A 20,550-nucleotide genomic window follows, 5' to 3' on the forward strand; every position below is an offset into this window, starting at 1 on the left:
TCATATCCTGAAGGTAGAGAAATGGCACTACAAGGACCCACAGCATGGTGACACCAATTCACCCCCCTCACCACCACATGGAAACATCTGCCCATTGGGAACATTCATGGATGCAGAGAAGATGTCTTAGGAGGCAGGAGATAGGGACAGGCTTTGGGAACCTATGAACCTCTTGACATTGCAGACAGAAATTTGCAATGATTTTTCTGGAGAGCATATACCCATCATCAGATGCTCAAAAGTGTCTGTGGCCTCTCCAAAGGATGAGGGAGGTCTCCTTTCTATTTCCATGAAGTGAGACCACAAAAAGCTACACAAACTATGGAACTCTATTATGGGTCAGTCTCATTTCTCCCATTTTTATATGCTGAGTCAACATGAAGAACTTTTCCTGGCTCTGGGCATCCCTGGCATCGTGCCGACTGTCTTACCTTGCAGAGGCAAGCCCCAGTCCCCGGGTCACACACTCCTGGCTCAGTCCCATCTCCGTTGCAATTGCAGGGAACACACTCAGGAAAATGGTAGAACCCAGAAGTACACCGGTCACACTGCTGCCCGGTGATCCTGGGCTTGCACCTGTACCCAAAGTGAACGAAAATGAAATTCCTCACCATCTTTCTACACACCATCCTAAAGGGTCCACCTGCCCTGTGCAGAGCCGTTGCTGAATGAAGTTAGTAACATAGACAAAATCACTGCCCACGGAGTGCTTATCTACAAAGCAGAGCAGAGAGGAGCAGACAAAAGGCACCACTGATTTTGCAAAGCGCATTGTGGAAATTTGGCTGGACAGGTTTTCCATCAGAGTGGATATACCATTGTACTAAAAACAACATTGAAAAGCTGCCAATTTCTTTGGTAAGTGGTTGGTTGATCTGAAATCCTTCCAGGATGCCGATGCTCAAGCTGTTGACATACTCATGTTCTACTTTCACAACTGTCAGAAAAACATGATGGGGTGAGGAGGTGCTTTTTAAAAAATCGTTCATAGACTTCTGTAAGAGGCAAGATAAAGTTATCATAACAGTGATTCTTTCAATTTGGTGTGTCCTTCGAGTTTTCTTTTTTATATATAAAAAAAGTGCTTGGTGAATTCAACAAAAACAAAACAACAAAATAGTTGGTGGCTCTCTGCATCTTTGTCCTGATTGGGGAACCATTTTCCTTCTCAGCTTTTCTCGAGATACATGGCTCATGTTCACGTGGTGTCTCATGAGAGGGTGGTTGGAGCATGAGATCTGGGACAAGTAGCTGCTTATTTCCAATGTCCAGGGAATGACTGTAAAATTCCAATTCTCTCCCTTACGTGAGAGGTTCTCCTCCAGCTTTACCATATAAGGGAAACACCAAGTGCTAGGCACCCTCCCTTAGAATTTTCTTCCTTCTTGGCCTATCATTGTCTCTTGTGACTGGCACATTAATATTAGCTGGGCATCTGTGTTGGCAAGGAAGGAGGGTGGTATGCTCAGTAGAGAGAACTCCTCTGAGTCCAAATGGGGATGCTAGAGGAAGCTCCTACCCTCCATCCCCCACTTAGTGTTCTGAGTCTGAAAAAGGCCGACCACAAAAGCTTTTCTATTTTCTGTACTATAGGAACATTTGAATGTGACCAGGAGAAACCAAGAGGTGCTGCTGCTTGTATGGTGTTTCTGGTACCTCCAGTTCTGCCTCCTGAGGACTTAATTGGAAGGGTTTCTCCAGTGACACAGGGAGAAGGCTGTCTCGTGGGTCTCTGCCTTGTCCCAACCTGCTAAGGAAAAGGCACACACACAGTGCTGGTTTTCTTGTTGTCAGGCTATTCATACTGAGGGGCCTCGGAGCAGTTGTTTGGCTCTGAGTGTCTTGACCATGTTTTTTTAATCCCTGTGACCCTTAATTTTAAAGCAAAGGCCAAGTGTTGGCAAAGCACGTTGGCTGGTTAGTGGTAGAGGGAGTCTTCCCTCAACCAAGAAAGGTCCTGAGGGGACCTCCTGCTGGGTAAGCTGTCATCACTGCCATGATGAACCCAACTATTGTTTATGACCCTGTTTTCCCTTCTTTGTACCTAGACACACACAATCCCTGATGTTGGAAGGATATTACTATATGAATAAAGCAAGGATCCGTGCCTCTTGTTTAAAAAAAGAAAAGCAGAGCAGAGCAGAGAGGAGCAGGCAAAAGGCACTTACAGAAGGCAGGCAGGTGAAGATGATCACAGGATGGTGCCCCCTGGGTCAGGCTTGGTGCTGGAGGTACAAGGACAGACACGAGCCCCAAGCCTGGAGGGCCCCCACAGACAGCCTGTGAGTGGAAATGAGAACAATACACACACAGAGAATCCAAACAAAGTTCAGAGGAGTCGCAGAGGTTCCAACCCAGGAGCATAACAAGTCTCCCTGGGGAAGATCACTCCTGGGCTGAACCTTAATGGTCAGTGTCGCAGGGTAGCGGGGTGAGGCAGGTGCTCCAGACCAATGGGAACAGGGGAGAGGGCCTGGGGGAGACCACACAGTGTATGCAGGGAGCACAGGTGTGGTGCTGCTGGGCCAGAAGCTGGAGCAGGGAATGCTAGACCGTGAGTCTGAAGAGGTGGGCGGGAGCTCAGTCATGCCAAGGAGGGGCATAGCACAGTACTGAGGCTTCCACCCCGAAGGCAGACGGGTTCTAATCCAGATCTGACATATGATATATATTGTCTTTGCAAGTTATTGAACAATTGCTGTGAAGAAGAAATTCATGCAAAATATGAAGAGGACTAAGGAAGAAAGGGTGTGGTTGGACTTTCCTAAAGGATGGAATTGGAGAGACGGATTCCAGCAGAAGGCTGTTGGGTCAGAAGAGAAGCAAGGGGGCTGACTCAGGCAGAGGCATTGAGGATAGAGGAGGGATGGAATCCTAAGCTATTTGGGGGTGAGATTGTTGGGACTTGTAATGTTATGAATGAGAGAAAAAGAAAAAGGCAAAGGCAAAGAGAATTCCCACATTTCCAGCTTGGTATTGGAATGGATCCTGGGGCCCTGGCTGGGTGGGGGAGAAGGATCAAGGGCACAAGCTGAGCAGGGAGGAAGACGGTCAGGACAGGCACTGGGGGAAGATCGGAAGGCAGGGGACTGTAAGCACCAGAGTTCATCAGAAAGTTCTCCAGGGAGCTCCAAGTCATCTATCATCCATTGGCAGCACATGCAAATGATATACAGGGTAGACAAGAAAGGGGGAAGCAGGGGAGAAGACCATAAATAGAGCCCGAGGAGCCCACCATGTGGGGCAGCGAGAGGAAGCAGTGCTTCATATGAGTCTCCCTTAGCTCGGGAGCTCCCTGTGTTCGGCAGCTGAGCTCCACTGCCTCTGGCAATATCTGCTTATAACTAGATAAAGTATGTTGTACTCAATTAAGAATATAAACTTGGAACCAGGCAACCTAGGTTTGAATTCCAACTCTACTGCTTCCTGGATGTGGGACTTCGAATAGATTCATCTGCACACAATTCATGTTTTCTCATCTATAAAAATGGAGATATTAATGCCTACTTCACGGGACTATTGTGAGCATTACACAAGATGACATATGCAAAACCCTTAAAACAGTACCCTGCATACACACAGTTTCCCTATGATTATTCTTGTGATGACATTGGCAATGGAAACCAGATATGCGCCCTTTATCCACCTGGTGCACCTGCAAAGACTAAATCAGCTTTACCTGCAAGACCTGTTGACAGGTCAAATGTCAGGTCAGTTCTTCCAGCTCCATCATTCCTCTAATCCCCTTTCCTACCTGATCCTGCAGAAACTGTCTCGTAAGGAAGACAGTAACCTCAAAACTACACCCAGAGCAATCTAGGTATAAAGTGGGAACCACACCGAGGGCCATGAAGGAAAGTGTGTAAATGTTCTTCTCCAAGGGACCATGCAGTTCAGTGGATTGTGGGAGGGGATCAGGGGTCCTTCTGGGAAGCTGGATAAGTTATTGGCCATCTTGTCAGAGAAGTCCTCATAACACACACACACACACACACACACAAATACACTTTGCATTCACTACCAGAGGGTTCCTGGGTCCCAGGTTGATCAGACCTATTCTCTTATGAATCTCAGACTAAATGCAATCAGATGGTTCAACAGAAAAATTACAGATGATGTCCTGTTTCTAGAGAGACACTGCATGTTGAACACAAGAACTCTGGCAGCCTAAAGACAGAAAAAGAAGACAAATGACCCTCCCAAGTAAACAGCAACAGAACAAGGAACCATATAATAGAAGAGGGACTTTGGAGGTGACCTGACAGAAGCTAAGTGAACCCTACTTCTTTTGGTCTGGCAGTGAAGAAAAAGACACCATGCACCAAGGAATAGTATTGCCATGAAGTGTCATGAACTGGACATCTTGTCCCAAGGTTTGGTACATTTCTTTAGCAAACATGCTGGGCTTCTAGCCCAAGGGTACACTAACTAAATCCTGGTACCAATTAAACAACTCAAACACTAACTGCCTTTGGTCATATACTGGATGTGATTGAGTGTCCCTAAGTGAGTGACCTGTGCCTGGACCTTGAAGATAAGGACATACAGAGGGAAATCTGTTTTTTATGTGTTTACTCTTCTGGAAAAGAAAGGAACAGGAGTATGATATAGTGGCTATGGAAGCTGTCTGTGCAGGCAAGGCAGAAGTGACACAAAATCATTCTCTGTCTGCCTATTTATTTCAGCATGAAATAAATGATGAGCTGATGTGATAAATTGGAGAGTGGGATGTGAGGGTTTGTGACAGTCGGTCATATAGGACCCAGCTCTGAGCCTCACTCAGTATCTAAGTGGCAGCTGAGATTATAAGACAGGGGGAGGAAATGCAAAATGAGGAGCAGTGATGCGAGTAGTGGCCTTGGAACCAGTTGGTGCTGAGAGGCCAGGGACAGGAAGACTATAATATCTACGTTCCTGAATAATGCAACGTTTAGATCACTGACTTAGGAATCCTATACAAAAATAAGCAACCCAAGGAATTTCTGGTGGTGCCATGACAACAGGGAAGAAAAAGGAAACTTCCTGTTTAAAGTCTGGCTGAACACCTTTTTAAATGTCCTAATGTCAGTCTGACCTCACACATTTCTCCAGGGAGACTCTTTGCTACCCAAGGAGCTGCCTGAACTGCAAAAGCCAGAAGATTCCATTAGTTGCTGCTGCCTGAAGGTGCAGAACTGCGGCTCTGGGGATGAAGATCAACGGAGTCATCTCCAAGGCGATGGGCTCCTGGCCAAACATTATGTAACAACATCTGAGTATGCGTGGGTGTTTGCAGCATTTCATAGAAAACCAGGCCCAGATGTGTCGGGGTGAACTCCATCCTTCTGTTATTAAGTACTGCAGATTCCTTTTTATATTATCTAATACCCAACTCCAGTTTAAATCTACAGCCCAAAGTCCACCTTATTCATTTATTCATTCAAGGATTACAGAAGTTTTCTGTATACACATCTCTGTGTCAGGGGACATGGGAAGGAGGGGACAGAGTTGAATAAGTTAGCCCTGACTTTGGCACATTTTCACCAAGGATGGAGAACCTAGAGCCGTGGAGAGTTCAGTAACTCTGTGAGATTGGATGACTAAGCATTAAACTTACTGAAGGCATAATGACGAGGTTATCTTCACAGACCTGTAGAAGGCTTCCCACCTTCTTTGAGTTTGTTATTTTAACACGAAATGCTTGAAGGACAAGTATAATTTGAGGGTAGCAGAAGAGGAAGACAGAGGCATTTTATAACTGGAGAACTGAATATATGCAAAAAGTATTTGGAGGAAGTGAGAAATGGGGAAGAAGGGAGGCTGAAGTTAGTTTAGGCAAGGCCCAGATTACCATGGAAAGGTGACCTTTAGGCTATTAGACAATGGCCAGTAGAGCCAACAGTGATGTCATCGAAGGATGCCATGCAGAGCCCTGAGACTCCACAGCATCTTGCACACGATATGGCACTGACCATACCACACTGCCATTTTTTATTAGTGCAGGTTCCCCCAGCACACCATAGACAGGTATGCCTTCCACATGAAGCACAGGGCCCAAAATGGAGTATGAGATACACTTTGGCTAATAAAACATGTTCATGTTGGACAAAATAGAATTTAATGCAAGAATAAAACCAAACATACACAATTGGGATAGCCATTATGGAAAACAGTTTAGAGGTTTGCCAAAAAATTAATGGAACTATGTGATCTAGCAATCCCAGTGCTGGATGTATAATAAAAAGAAATGAAATTAGTATGTCAAAGAGACTTTTTCTGCACCCCAATGTTCATGTCAGCACTATTCACAACAGCCTAGATATGGAATCAACCCAAGGATCCATCAGTGGGTGAATGGATAAAGAAAATGTGGTGCATATATACAAAGGGATACTGTTCAGATATTTAAAAAGATGTGATTCTGTCATATGCAACAACACGGATAGATGATAAATGATAAAGAAATGATAAAAATTTTTAGATAATTTTTAGGGTAATTACCCTGATGTGATCGTTATACAATATATGCATGAATTAAAAGATCAAATTGTGCCCATAAGTATGTACAGTTATTATATGTCAATAAAAAAATTTAAAAATAGACACTGGAAGCAAAAAAAATTTCACACATCAAGAAGATAAATTATAAATATAGGTATTTATCAACATTGTCTCAAGTTTTATAGACTAATGGTACCTTGGATTAGTGACAAAATTAAGGGGCCAGAATTAACTAGGATTAAAATACTAGTAAAATTGTGCATTTAGCATATTCCTCTTATATTTAAGAGGAGCCAGAAAAGAGTAGCAGGAACAGGGGCAGCCATGGAAAGAAGGGGGATAATGTATTCCTTGCCAGATGTTGACATTTGACTAGCTGTGGGGAAAGTGGGTTATTCTAAGACAATACTCGGATTTCAGGCTTTGAGGACTAGGAAAAAGCTATTGCCATTAAGTAGAATTTCCTTTTTTTTTTTTTTTTAAATCCAAAAGGTAAAATGGCTTTAAAGCCATGACAATGACACAGGTGTCAAATGTAGGGTCAGAGTTAAAGAATCTGAGAGTTCAAGTTCTTCCAACTAAACCTTCATTATACATGTGAAAAGAGAGGAACCCAAGGAGTTTAGGAGACTTGTCCAAGGCTACCTAATAAAGCCTAATGAATCCAGGCTGGACGGATTTGTCATGAAGATGGGATTTAAAAAAAGAGCCATCAAGATCAGAACTGCAGTGGGGATTGGGAGCTCATGAAGGAGTGGGGGTGCCTAAAGACAGGGGGATGGATGGGATCTCAGGGGAACAAAGCACAGGGGAAGAAAGGCAGATAACCGTGACCTTGGCCAATAATAACAACAGCTAATACTGGGTGTTCAGCATGGGTCAGGCACTGTTCTACAAATAGAAGGGTGGCATAGGACACTTAATGCTCTAAACACCTTTAGGGTAGGTAACTCTAGTATCCCTATCTCACAGAAGAAGAACTAAAGCAGAGAGCACAGATGTGGTTTGACGGAGATCACCCAGAAGCCGGATGCAGCCTCCTGCAACTGCACCCCACCCAGCGCCTTGATCTGAGGGCACAGGGAGAAACCAGACTGGGTGAAACAGTCATAAATGGATGATTCAAGAGAAAAGAGGAGTGCCAGTGTTGTAGAAGATGAAGGACGACAGCGGGAGTGTAGTGAGAACTTTGAGCCCCATCTTTGAGCCCCACCAGGGCCCAGTACTGATTCTTCCTTTTATTCTATGAGATTCACCTGAGGACCCGCCTCTCCACGCTGTCAGGCCTAGCCAGAAGCACGTCTCCTCAAGAATTCCAGGTCTGTGGCCCTTCCTAGGATTCTACTCATCTCATAGCAATGTTTGGTAAATCTGTGAGGACTGGCTAGGGTGTATGAAAAGGCACGTGGGATACGTGGCTTAAGTGGAAGCCTGGAAGTACTGTCTCCTTGAGTCCATCTTTTCTTTCTTTTTTCCCCGTGGTCCTGGGTATTGAACCTCAGGAGGCAACCACTCTACCTACTGAGCTATATCCCTAGCCCTTTAATCCATCTTAAAGTAACTTGAAAGGGGTCATCATCAGGAAGATTTGCTACAGCATCAATTCCCAACTTCTTGTATCTGTCACCAGTTGGCAAAATCTTCTGAGGATATCCTAGCCCTCTCGTGTGTACAAAGATTTGATGGCATACATCTTCCACTATTAAAAGGAGGTGCAAAATTACTTTTTCTTTGCTGTTATAGTTGATTAAATATATATGTATGTATATGCATTTGTGTTACTATAAAAATGGAATTTTGATCAATCTAAGCATCTTTTTTTAAATGTATTTTTTTTAGTTGTACACGGACACAATACTTTTATTTATTTGTTTGTTTATTTTTATGTGATATTGGGGATCGAACCCAGTGCCTCACTCATGCTAGCCAAGTGCTCTACCACTGAGCCACAACCCCAGCCCAAATCAAAGCATCCTTATGATCTTGTTTAACAGGGTGGGCCAAAATAAGTCATTTTGGTATTTATACAATGCAATTCTTGCAATATTGTCTTGATACAACTAGAGATTGAAGAAGAAACAGGATCAGAATTTAAATAATTTTATCAAACTGCATTTCACATGTTAGGAAACTGAGGCCCAGGAAGGCAAAGTGACTTGCCTGAAGTCCTCCTAGGACATTGGTGACAAAGGCAGATTGAGAACTCAGTTTTATGGTTCCAGCTGAATTTATTCCCAGTTATCTCTAAAAATTACAATATCACTTTTAATAAAGACTGTATTATGGATTGCTAGAATTATTTTTGTATTTAATTTTAAAGTAGATTAATATCTCTAACAGTTTAATTTTCTTTTAGTGAATATGATAAGCTTTAAAATCTTCAAGCTGGTAAATACAATTTAAAAATTCAATTTTGAGCTTTGTAATTTGTGAAAATCTATACTACTGCAAGAGCATTGGGAATATTTGGGAAATGATGTGTTTTTTCTTTTTGTTGCAAATGCCAGATATCTCTGATTATTCTTTTACGTGAGCTTTAGGTCTCTCTAAACATATTCTTCATTTACATCAGGAAATTTTCAGGAGGGCAGGCAATTTTTCCTCCACTATTTTATAAATAAATAATCTTTTAGGCAATCAAAAGCTTTTTCAGCATTAACACTGGAACTATTATGGGAAATGTATGTAATTTGCACTAGTGCAATACACTGAATTTTTTTGTTTGTTTGTTTGTTTTTTAAGATTATCTTCCCAGGACCCATTAGGACAAATCCACTTTGATCATGGTAGATATGTAATCCCATTATGTGACTTCAGTCTCTTTGGCAATGTCCAAGTAAACAATTTCACAGTTGGTTTGAGTGTGACATGAGTTAATAAGGTCCCATTTCTGTTGATGTTCCTGAGTGTGGGCAGAACAACATGAGGTAGCAATCTTCTAGTCTATTAAACTATCATTGGCTGGGGAGGGTTTATTAAAAGTTTTTCAAATATTTTTTCTATAGTAGTATGGCAAATCCACTCATCATCTCCTGCTGCCTTAACTGATTTTTTAAAAAAATTTAAAGCACTGTCCTCCTCACCCCCAATCCCAGTGCAGCAGCATTGAGAACTGGGTGAGGTTTCTGTTTGCAGCAACTGTTCCCTTTGAAAACCCTCTCCCCACTAGTTCTCCTGTTTTTCTTCTTCCTGAAAACTGCTGCTCCATCCCTTTCTTGGTTCCTTTGCTTCCTGTGATTAAGCAAAGGTATCCTCCCTGGGGCCATCCCGTGGTTGTGGAGTGACTGGGTTGACGCAGGGAGGACTCACACCTGGATCATGGAATGATCCCTGACTCAGGTTTCCTCTCAGCTTCCTTACAGGCCCGAGCAGCCTAAAGAAGTTGGCAGCCTGCGGCAACAGTTAAACAAGTGATGGAGATTCTTTCTTTAGGAAAAGTGAACATCGCTGCAATAGAAAGTTGAATTGTGTCCCCTCCAAAGATGCGACCAAGGTCTACTCCTGGTACCTGAGATAGTGATTTTATTTGGAAATAAGGTCTTTGAAGATGCAATCAAGATGTGGTTATTCTGAAGGAAGGTGGGTCCTACGCCAATACAACTGAAGTTCTTATAGGAAAGCAAAAGACAGACATGTACACAGAGTAGAGCTCTATTTGAGACAGAGGCACAGAGAGAACAGCATGTGATGACAGGGAAGACTGAAGTGATGCAGCAACAAGAAAAGGAAATTCTGATTGCTAGAAATACCAGGAGCTAGGACAAAGGCCTGGAACAGATCCTCCCTCAGAGGCTCAGAAGGAACCAACTCTGCTAACATTCTTTTTTTTTTTTTTAAAGAGAGAGAGAGAATTTTTTTTTAATATTTATTTTTTAGTTTTCGGCAGACACAACATCTTTGTTTGTATGTGGTGCTGAGGATCTAACCGGGCTGCACGCATGCCAGGCGAGCGCACTACCGCTTGAGCCACATCGCCAGCCCCTGCTAACATTCTTGATTACAAACTTCTACTCTTCAAAACTGTGAAAGTAAATTGGTATCGTTTTAAGCCATCCGGTCTGTGTTCTGTTGTTACAGCAGCCACAGGAAACTAATACAGCCACCCCCAAGCTGTCATTGAGCACCAATAGCTACAAACCCTCCTGGTTCTCATACCCAAATCCACATGTTTTGGGTTACTGGATGGATGGTGAATCTTATGTCTTCTCCTACTTAGCCATGCTGGCATGGACCCTGGAAGCTCTGGCATTATTTTCTTTCCATACAACCCCTGACCTAATTCTTACCAGCCTCTTCTAGCAGACTGGATCCTTTTCTTCATCCTGTAGCCACTGTCCAGCACTGTAGAGATAAGGTTCGTCACCTGGGATTATGTGACACCCATCTCTACCTTCTAATGCAGAGCCTGGCCCACTGAGCATTAAGTCTCTTAGCTTCTGCATGAACAGAAGTTTGCCACCATTTCTTAGCTATTGTGTATGGGGCTGTATGGGTGTCCCCAAAGGTAGCCACCTCCCAGCTTTTCTCCTTCCCACTCCCAACCAAGCCCTGCTGAAGAGGCCTCAGCTTCTAAACGCAGACAGTCATCCAAGGAGTTCAGACTTTGTGTCTTGCATTGTTCATGATAATGCTGCCAGCTAATGCTAGAATGAGGGTTGGAACGTAAACCAAAATACAAATAGAGAGGTGCTCATCACACAGAATCACAACACAAGACACTTATAACTCCATGACATATACATAGTGCTCCTCCACCTTTTATACCATGGTCCCCTCAGAGCACAACCCTGTGATGACAGCATGCTGGAGTAAATGGGCAAGGCTGCTTCTGGGTGATCCAGCACCCAGGCTCTGCCTGGTTACCCCAAGCCTGCAGAGACCTATTAATCTGCCTGCTGCAACCCTATCCGGCTGGGATGCTCCATCCTGAGGTCAACACAGATCACTCCTTGGACAGGTAGGGAAATGGGAAATAATAATGACCAGTATGTGGACAGATGGTGGCTTACCTTCTGTGACAGCACTGATACAGTAGTATATAGCTCACCTGCATTGTCCACTGTCCTTATCGCAATCTGGGGCAGCAGCCCCAATGATGCCCCTCCTAGAGCAGTTGCAGCCTTCGCAGCCAGCTAAGGGGTGGAAGCTGAAGGAATGCAGCTCGCAGGCCTCACACTGGGGTCTGACAGTGCGGGGAGGGCAGAGGCACTGTCCCGTCGCCTCTTCACAAAGCCGCCTGCCACAGTTGCACTCTGGCCAGGGGATAGAGAGATGTGATATTAGGATTAGGCACTGCCTGACCTCCAGCTGGACTGCACCATCTGCCAGGATTTCCAGAAGCTTCTAAGGGACTCAGAATTGTTTTGCCTTCCATTCATTAAGAAATCGTTGACCTTAGTAGATCTGAAAGGCCCATTTCTTGGGGCCAAAACCAACATACCAAATATTCTTGGCAGATACCGTGTGTGGACCCTGAATGAGGCACAGCTGGACCAACTGGTTCCAAGCTAGATCCTCCAAGGAGCCCACCAAACTGCTGTCATGTGCTATTCTAATATGGAACTGCTTTTTCATCAGAAAGTTCTAGAAGTAAGCAAGTAGGGGCTGCTCCCAGGCTCCCCAATGCAGCTCCATGGCCTCCCAGTGCACTACAGGCCCAGAGGCCAAGGTCAGGACCAATGGATGCAGCTATATCATTTCTTGCTTAGTTAGGGAAAGGCTGGTCTCTGTAGGGTGCATTTGCCACCACATGACATGGGTGACCTATGCCTCAGATCACAGGTAGTTGGTTCTTAGACAAAAGCTCAAGGGTTTCTCATCCTGCAAGTAGCATCTAGTCATGGGTATGACCCTGGTTCTCCTATCTCAAGTGAGTTTCAGTTAGGCCACAAAAACTGAAGGGGCTTCTACAAGGAAGGGATTTAGCTGCCCAAGATTCTGACATATAAGTCTGTAGTCACCTGCTTGCCAAGTGCATAGGTCACATGGCATGGGGATCACCAATATTTGTCTTCTAGAACTTGCTACTCACTGTGGCCCAGGGGAATGGAAATCAGATGGGTGCCTACTGCAAGTACAGAGTCTCAGGCCCAGGTTTGCATTTCATAAACCCTCGAGGTGAGTCTCCAGCACAGTGGGATTTGAGAAGCTCTTCCCTGGATGAGCATCCCCTGGGAACCAGAGAAGGCCTTGGAGGTCTGGAATCGCTCACTTACTCTTGCAGTGTGGGAATCCATAGTGGCCAGTTGCACAGCGGGTACACTGCCGCCCGATGATGTTGGGCCTGCACGGGCACTGCCCGCCCTCAGGGTTGCAGTGGTGGCTGATGGCCCCAGCAGGGTCACATTCACAAGGCAGAGCGCCATTATGGTAAAAGGCCACCAAGGACCTGGCAGAATTCTTACAGAATCTGGAGGCTGTCTGGGGACTGAGAAAACAGAAACAACTTATTGCTGACATCCTGGGACATGTGCCTGGAAATATCCCAGACTTCCCTTTCCCATCTGCTCCTCCCAACAGTATCCTTGGGGGTGGGGGTGGGGTGGAGGTGCGGTGCTCTGGGCTCTGAGACTGAGAAATGTCAGCTGCTAAAAACTACTCTTTTCTCCAACCATCCAGTCCAAGAGAGGATGCCACCGGAATGGTCAGTGGGAACTCTGGTAGCTGAAGTCACAGGGTGAAAATATACCTTTAGGATGAACACTGTGGCCTGTGAGTTATATCTCAATAAAGCCGGTATTTTTAAAAATACAATAATAAAACCGATAGATAATAAGGAGGAAGGCAATCACCATGTATTGAATGTTGCTTCTAGAAGCTTTAGCTATATCTCATTGAACCTCACAACCACCCAACCAATTAGGCCTCAACCCCATTTCACAGATAAGATGACTGAATCTCCTAGAAGTTAAGGGACATTCCTAAGGCCGAAAGATGTGGAGCAGCCAAGCAGTCATTCAAGACCACAGCTGTTTGGCTTTTTTCGGGGGATACCAGGAATTGAACTCAGGGGCACCTGACCACCGAACCACATCCCCAGTCCTATTTTGTATTTTATTTAGAGAAAGGGGCTCACTGAGTTGCTTAGGGCCTTGCTAATTTGCTGAGGCTGGCTTTGAACTTGCAATCATCCTGCCTCAGCTTCCTGAGCCATTAGGATTACAGGCATGCACCACTGTGCTCGGCCAAAGCCTTTGCTTTTTTTTTTTTTTTTTTAATATTTATTTATTTTTTTAAGTTGTAGTTGGACACAATACCTTTGTTTTATTTATTTTAATGTGGTGCTAAAGATCGATTCCAGGGCCTTGCATGCTCTAGACAAGCACTCTACCACTAGGCCCCAGCCCCAGCCCCTAGCCTTTGCTTTTAATATTGCTGTCTAGGAGACATGCCTCTCCAGGGCCTCTGGAGCTCATGGGTCCTTCAGGAAAGCTACAGGTGGGCACTGGGGCCCATGGAAGAGCTCATACTTGGCTGTCCTTGTTCTCAGTATTCAGGGATATAAGAGGACTGGGAAGGGAGGCTGCATGTCTGTATGCTCCCCATTTGGGCAGATAGCAGGGGATCAGGGCTGACGTCTGCTTAGTGGAGGGCAATGTGAGGTTATCTTTTAGGACTCTGCAGTGGTAGACAGGAAGCTGCAAAAGAGGAAGAGATACTCCTAAGCTGCCCCAGATCCCAGCTGGGAGGGTGGACCTCTGCTGAGTTCCATCTGGCCACGCTGCCCAGATGATACATGGAGAGGTCTGTCCCAGGACTGTGGGTGCAGAGGAAAAGCATCACCCTGCTAGGTCCTGAGACTTACTTGGGTGGTGGAGGAAGATCCAGGACCAGCCTCTCCTTGGATCTCATTTGGTTCTGGGTTGTGGGCATACCCCATGCATTCCCAAGCCTGGCCACGGTGACACTTACTCAATATAAAAACTGTTTCCTCCACAATTGGTGATAAACTCAAAGGACTTGTCCACCGATTTTTTGTTAAGTATTTGATAGTCGTAATTCTCTGCAGGCACCACTAGAACGCGGACCTAAAAGAAACCCATCAACGCGTGTTTGGATTTGCAACAACGTGACACAACTATAGCTCGTCACTAAGATTATATCCCTGACTGTTAAACCCAAGTCCTAATGATGCAGGATTTATGAAAAAAAGAATCAAAAGATCAAACCCAAATCAGGGTTAATGGCTCAATCCACATTGCTACATAGGAAACACTGAGCACCAGGCAGACTTGGTATCTCTACTCAGGGGAGCACCAGCCGAGTGCCAGTTGGATCAGGGGAACTTGGGGGGAGTCCGACCTGTTAACATGGCCAGGGCTTCATGTGATCCATGCCTGGGATTCCCCTGGATCTCCAGGGATTGTTGTTTTCCAAATTTTAAAGGTAAGCAAACTGAAGTGGCAGAACCCATGTGGAGCCTATCAATGTAGAACCTTCTGGGCTTGCCCCAGAAGTTTACTTAGTACTGCAGAGTGAAAAATCATAGCCCCAGTCTTTAAAAGTATGACTCAGACTATTGTTTAACAAATGCTGTGAGAAACTGCAAGCATCTTTAATCAACAACTCACCAGCTTATAGCTTTCAGACTGCCTACTGTTCTGGTATTTACCAACTCAATACATACTTGCAAATAGTATGTGCCAAGCAATGTTCTAGGCACAGGGATATGAAATGGATACAGCAATTGCCAAACACACATTTTCTTGGTATTCCCCACAGGAACAAAAGAATGAAATTTTTAGATGAACACTCAATCTACTCCCTCTCACCTCTTTTTAAGGTCAATTTTTAAATTTCTCTGTGATTTTTAATAATGGATTCTCAAAATAAGCAATCTAAGTCTACATAGGACCAACACATCTAAATCAACAAGTTGAAAAAAATAAATAGAACAAAATGAATATAGTTAGTCTGTTCTGTGCCCTGGGACAATAGTATCCTCAGAGAGAGGTCAGGAGGCCTGAGCATAGAGCGCCACACAGAGCAGAGCCTGGGAAATGAAGCACTTCCTGCTTCTCTAGAAGGATGGCAGAGAAAACGAACTACATCTGAGCCAGGCTAATAGGTCAACAGGATTTTTCCAGGCACAGAAGCAAGTAGAAAATTCTAGAAAAGGGGACAGTGTGAGAGAGCCTAGTGGCGTGAGAGTAAATGACATGTCTGGGAGCTTGTGAATGGAGAGGTTGGCCAGAGAATGAGGTGGGGGGAATGGAGGGGGAAGTATAGAAGAGGGGAATAGCGGGAGAGATGGAGGAAAGATGAGTTAGGAGGAGGTTGGGAGGGCCCTGGTCACCGGAGTGAAGCACGTGCACTGTAGGCTATCGGAGGTGAGAACTCCTGAAAAGGTGGCTGAGTCTCAGCATGATCAGATCCACTTCAGCCAGGAGAGGGGAGGAGGGACTGGAGGGAGGGGAACCCAGACAGGGAGACCATGGCAGGAAGTTCTGGCCAGTCTGAGTGAGAGAATAGATTGTCAACCTGGGACTAGAATAGAAGGGATAGGACCAAGAGACATGGCAGAGTGCCAAGTTATGGCTCAGAGCAGATGCAGAAGGGGGAGTCATCACATCTGAGCATTGGGGGGACCATGGGGACCATCATTAGAGGTAATGAACAGGGTAGGAGAAGCCGGAGCTGTGCAGGTAGCAGGCCAAGTGCGACAGGCCCCTGAGATCTCTGGCAGATGATCATACATTGGGTGTGGAGTTCAGGGTAGACTGTGGGTGCATTGGGAGATGTGGGTATTACAGCTAAGTCTAGAATTAACAGGCTCTAATGATGTCATCCAAAGAGTAAAGATAGAAGGAGGCTTAGTGTTGAACCTGAGGGAACTCCAACATATAGAAATGAGAAGGACAGAGAACTATCAAGGGATTATGAGGGAAAGAGACATAAAATGGGGAGAAAGCAGCGACAGAGGTCAAAAGAAGCAAGAAGTGTAAAATGCTTTGGTGAGAGACTGGTCAGATGAGAAGAGGGCAGTGGTGGTGAATATGAGCACTTTGCTTTTGGTCATCCCCATTTTCCTTGATTTTAATTGTCACATGTTTTTCTTTTTCTTTTGGGTCAAAGCTGTAAAATGATAATTCCATAAACATGGCTTTAACTCCTTGGAACAACCGTTGCCGTGAACCAGTCGGCCAGAGAAGCCACAGGACGAGGAAGTCAAGGGACAAGCAGAACGCACCAGTGTTAAGGACTTTCCTTCAGGAACCTTCACAGTCACAGCCACCTCAGGCTCTGAGATGTCAAACTCAACCTGGCCTCCACTGATCACCTGATCCCGGCAGCCCAGCACATGGGGACAAAAGGAGGCACGGAAGGAACCTGGGCAAGGAGAGAGGAGCTCCCGTCATGTGACCGCAGGGACAATGCCAGGCACACCGCTCATGGACCTGATCATGGTGCTCACCTGACCACGGCCGCCCTCCATCCACAAACACCTGGACGGGAAACGTTGGGTGCGCTGCTTGATAAAAATGGATGACAAAAACATACCGGCCCAGGTGTGGTACGAGTCCTCTCAGGGTCACTTGGCTCTAAAAGGGAGAAAAATGAGGGTGATAAAAACTCCCAGTGAGAACCCCTTAAGCTGAAGAGCTACAAAATGATTAGAATATTTAGAAGTTGTTATCATATGAGTATGGTTTGTCCCCACCAAAACTCAGGGGGAGATTTAATTCTTTTTTTTTTTTTTTTTTACTTTGAGATTTAATTCTTTTACGTGGCTGTGTTGGGGGGTAGAGCCTAAGAGGAGGTACTTAGATTATAGGGACAGAGTCCCCATAAACACATAAATGCCCTCTCCCAGAAGTGAGCTCTTGCCCTCCCAGGATGGGCTGAGTAACTACAAGAATGGGTTCACATAGAGTACCTGCCCCTTTTGTCCCCTCCTCTCTTCTACAGGTGCTCACTTGTCACTGTCACACATGTACCCACCATGTGGTATCTTCTGCCATGTGATGCTGTCGGACAAGGCCCTTGCCAGATGTGGGCACCTGACCTTGAACTTCCCAGCCTCCAGAACCAAGAGCTAAAGCAACCTCTTCTCTTTATAAATTACCCAAACTCAGGTACTTTATGGTAGCCACAGAAAACAGACTAGAACAGTTTAAAAACCAGAAATGACCTAGGTATTTACCCAAGTGAAATGACAAGGTGTATTCCCAAAGAAACCTTCACTGTGAATGTTTGTAGCAGCTTTATTTGCAAATATCAAAACTGGACACAAAACAAGCATCTCTCACCTACAGAATGGACAAACAACTGTGATATAACCATACATTTTGTTGGAGGGGGTGTAATTTGGTAAATTACATTGAAAAACTGTTTGTCAGTATTTGCCAATGTCAAAAACATAACCCAGAAGTTGCATTCTCAGCTAGTACCTATAATATGTTTGCTAAAAGGCTGCAGGAGTATGTTCAAAGCAGCACCTCTCAGAATACCTGGGTAATAAGGAGTCTGACTCCATCTTTGATGTTTGACTACTGACGGCTTTCAACTCCTTTTCCCGCATACCTGGACAAGTTGATAAGAAAACCTAAGGGCCCCTCCCTTGGCATGGGTGAAAAGTCCAAACCACACAAATTCCAGCTCTTGGGACCTGAACTGTGTTCCCCACTCCCATCAACCACAACAAAATCCAGAACCACACTCCTCCTTTTACTTAATCATATGAGTGTGAGCCCTGCTCTCTCCAGAATACTGCACTCGATGCATAATAAATCTTTTAACTCTCAAAAAACTGCAGCAACAACAACACAATAGCAATAAAAGATTATCCTCGTTTTCCAAGACAAGAGCTATAACTAAGAGAGTAACTAACTTGTAGGAAGTCGCTAATTTAATGATTCACTAATTTAATGAACAAACCAGGACTAGAACTAGGTCAATTTGATTTTAACCCATTTCTCTTAGCTATTATTTGGCTACCTTTCCCATCTGGAATCTTATTCAATTTTATCTCTGAGGTCCTGTTAATTTCCAAACCTGCTGCTATTTGAACAGACACGATCACCCTTTGGATGATAAAAACATACTAATATCAGAATGTTACGTGTATTCTATACTCCAGAACTTTTAAAGTTTATGTTAAAAAAAAATCCACCTGGACAATATGTTAAAATGCAGATTGCTGAGCCCCGCCCCCAGGGCTTCTGATTCAGGAAGTCTGGGGTGAGGCCAGTGAATGTGCTTTTCCAACCATCTCCCAGGTTTCATGGATGCTGCTGATCAGGGGCCACACTTTAAGAACCACGGGTCTAGACACAGCACACTAGATGTCAGTCTTACCTGTGGGGCCTGTAAGGTAATTCCAGGAATGACGTTTGCAGAAGGGGAATTCTCCTGGGGCAGGAGAGAAAACGTTCTCCCACTGGGGACATTCAAAATTAAGGCCGTGGGAGGAGTCTCATGGGCCAGAGAGACACAGGTGGCACTGAAAATACAATGTTCAAAATGTTATTTCACAGTTTGGGGGTTTGGGCTCAGTGGTAGAGCACTTGCCTAGCATGTGTGAGGCACTGGGTTCAATCCTCAGCACCACAAAAATAAATAAATAAATAAAATAAAAATCTTACTTCACAATTATCGAAAACCTGCAGAGCTATCCATGGAGCAAAGAGACAAGACTTTGAGTACAGGACTGAGTAAACTATTGAAGGGTTTCCGTGTCAGGGGAACCATAGCATCCTACACATCATTTTTTTAAATTTCTATTTAATTTTTATTTTTGCAACGCTGGGGATTCCTGGGCTTCACACATGCTAGAGAGGTGTTCTACCACTGACCTACAGCCCAGCCCACTGGAAATCTTTATATAGTGATAATCAGTGAACTCTATTGGCCTAGTATATTCCAGCTGCCTGCTTAATACAACTAGTGTAAACAGAAAGCAGACCTCTATTTTGAAGTAAGATAAGTGAAATAGAAACTTACTGAAACATCCTTTTCCTTCAAAATTAAAATGCAACCAATACAATATTATTCATCTCTTTTTATAAATGTCCACCTAACAAAAAGAGAAGCAAATACATATTTCTTTTAGGCACAGCCAGATCTGCACTGGGTTGGCCATTTTTATAGTCCTAACCACACACACAAGGCAAATGACTGTGTCTATAAATTAATTATTTTTGAGTCTACAGCAAAGCAAGCCTATGAAAACCCCAATAAGCATGAGCTAATTCTGATAACATAACTGTGAGATAGCTCATTATTTTTGTGGTTTTGTGAATACAGAGCCTCAGACACAGAGATTAAAGGACTGAAGCAAAATGAGGGCTCAGAATAGAACACAGGGACCTGCCCTCCAGGGCCAGGCTTAACTATTTCCCCTGGTACCGCTGTGTCAGCCTCCTGGCGTTATGGAATTCTGGAAAAAAAAAATGACGGCTGAGAAAAATAATTTTGCTGGCTTTTCTCTTTTTAACATCCATCACCAGACTTCTACACCTGAGCTTACGATCACTTCTGAAGGACAGGTTGAGCATCCCTAATCCAAAATTTCAAAGGTTGCAAATCCAACACTTTTTGAACACTGACCTGATGCCACAAGTGGAAAATTCCATACCTGTCATCATGAGACAGGTCACAGTCCAAACTCAGGTAAAATAAGAATGTTATAAGACATTACCCTCAGGCTATGTGTATACCCTATGCATGATATATAAATGAATTTTGTGTTTATACTTGGGTTCCATCCCTGGTGTATCTCATATATATGAAAATATTCCAATTTTTTTTTTAAAAAGCTGGAATTTGAAACACTTCTGGTTCCAAGCATTTTGGATAAGGGATATTCAATGTGTATAGAGTTTCAGCCTTACAAGCATCACAATATCCTTTAGATATCAGTAAGAAACAAAGGAAGAAAACACATTACCTTTGATTAACCAATGGCCCGTAGCTGGCAATACAGTGGACTTGAGGCCTCACGTATTCAGCTGAGAATTCTTCAATGGGTATGAGACAAATCTGATGCTGTCGAGCAAATACAATGTGAAAAGGTAGCCACGGTTACCAGCAAAACAGTGGTATGGCCAAATCATAACATTCATTCAGAAA

The 20,550-nt window shown here is 44.3% G+C and overlaps 1 protein-coding gene across 1 annotated transcript in view; it reads right to left on the bottom strand.

The window, feature by feature from the left end:
• Positions 1-20,550, bottom strand: part of Lama3 (laminin subunit alpha 3) — a 247,818-nt gene that overhangs the window by 87,075 nt on the left and 140,193 nt on the right. The window contains exons 26-33 of the mRNA XM_071602850.1: positions 20,369-20,466; positions 18,778-18,922; positions 16,895-17,021; positions 16,670-16,809; positions 14,392-14,507; positions 12,696-12,907; positions 11,528-11,732; positions 432-576 (exon numbers count right to left, since the gene is read on the bottom strand). Coding sequence (XP_071458951.1) covers positions 432-576; positions 11,528-11,732; positions 12,696-12,907; positions 14,392-14,507; positions 16,670-16,809; positions 16,895-17,021; positions 18,778-18,922; positions 20,369-20,466 — 1,188 coding nt within the window. The remainder of the gene's footprint in view (positions 1-431; positions 577-11,527; positions 11,733-12,695; positions 12,908-14,391; positions 14,508-16,669; positions 16,810-16,894; positions 17,022-18,777; positions 18,923-20,368; positions 20,467-20,550) is intronic.

Source organism: Marmota flaviventris, chromosome 16, assembly GCF_047511675.1.
Source record: "Marmota flaviventris isolate mMarFla1 chromosome 16, mMarFla1.hap1, whole genome shotgun sequence".
Classification (NCBI taxonomy): Eukaryota; Metazoa; Chordata; class Mammalia; order Rodentia; family Sciuridae; genus Marmota; species Marmota flaviventris.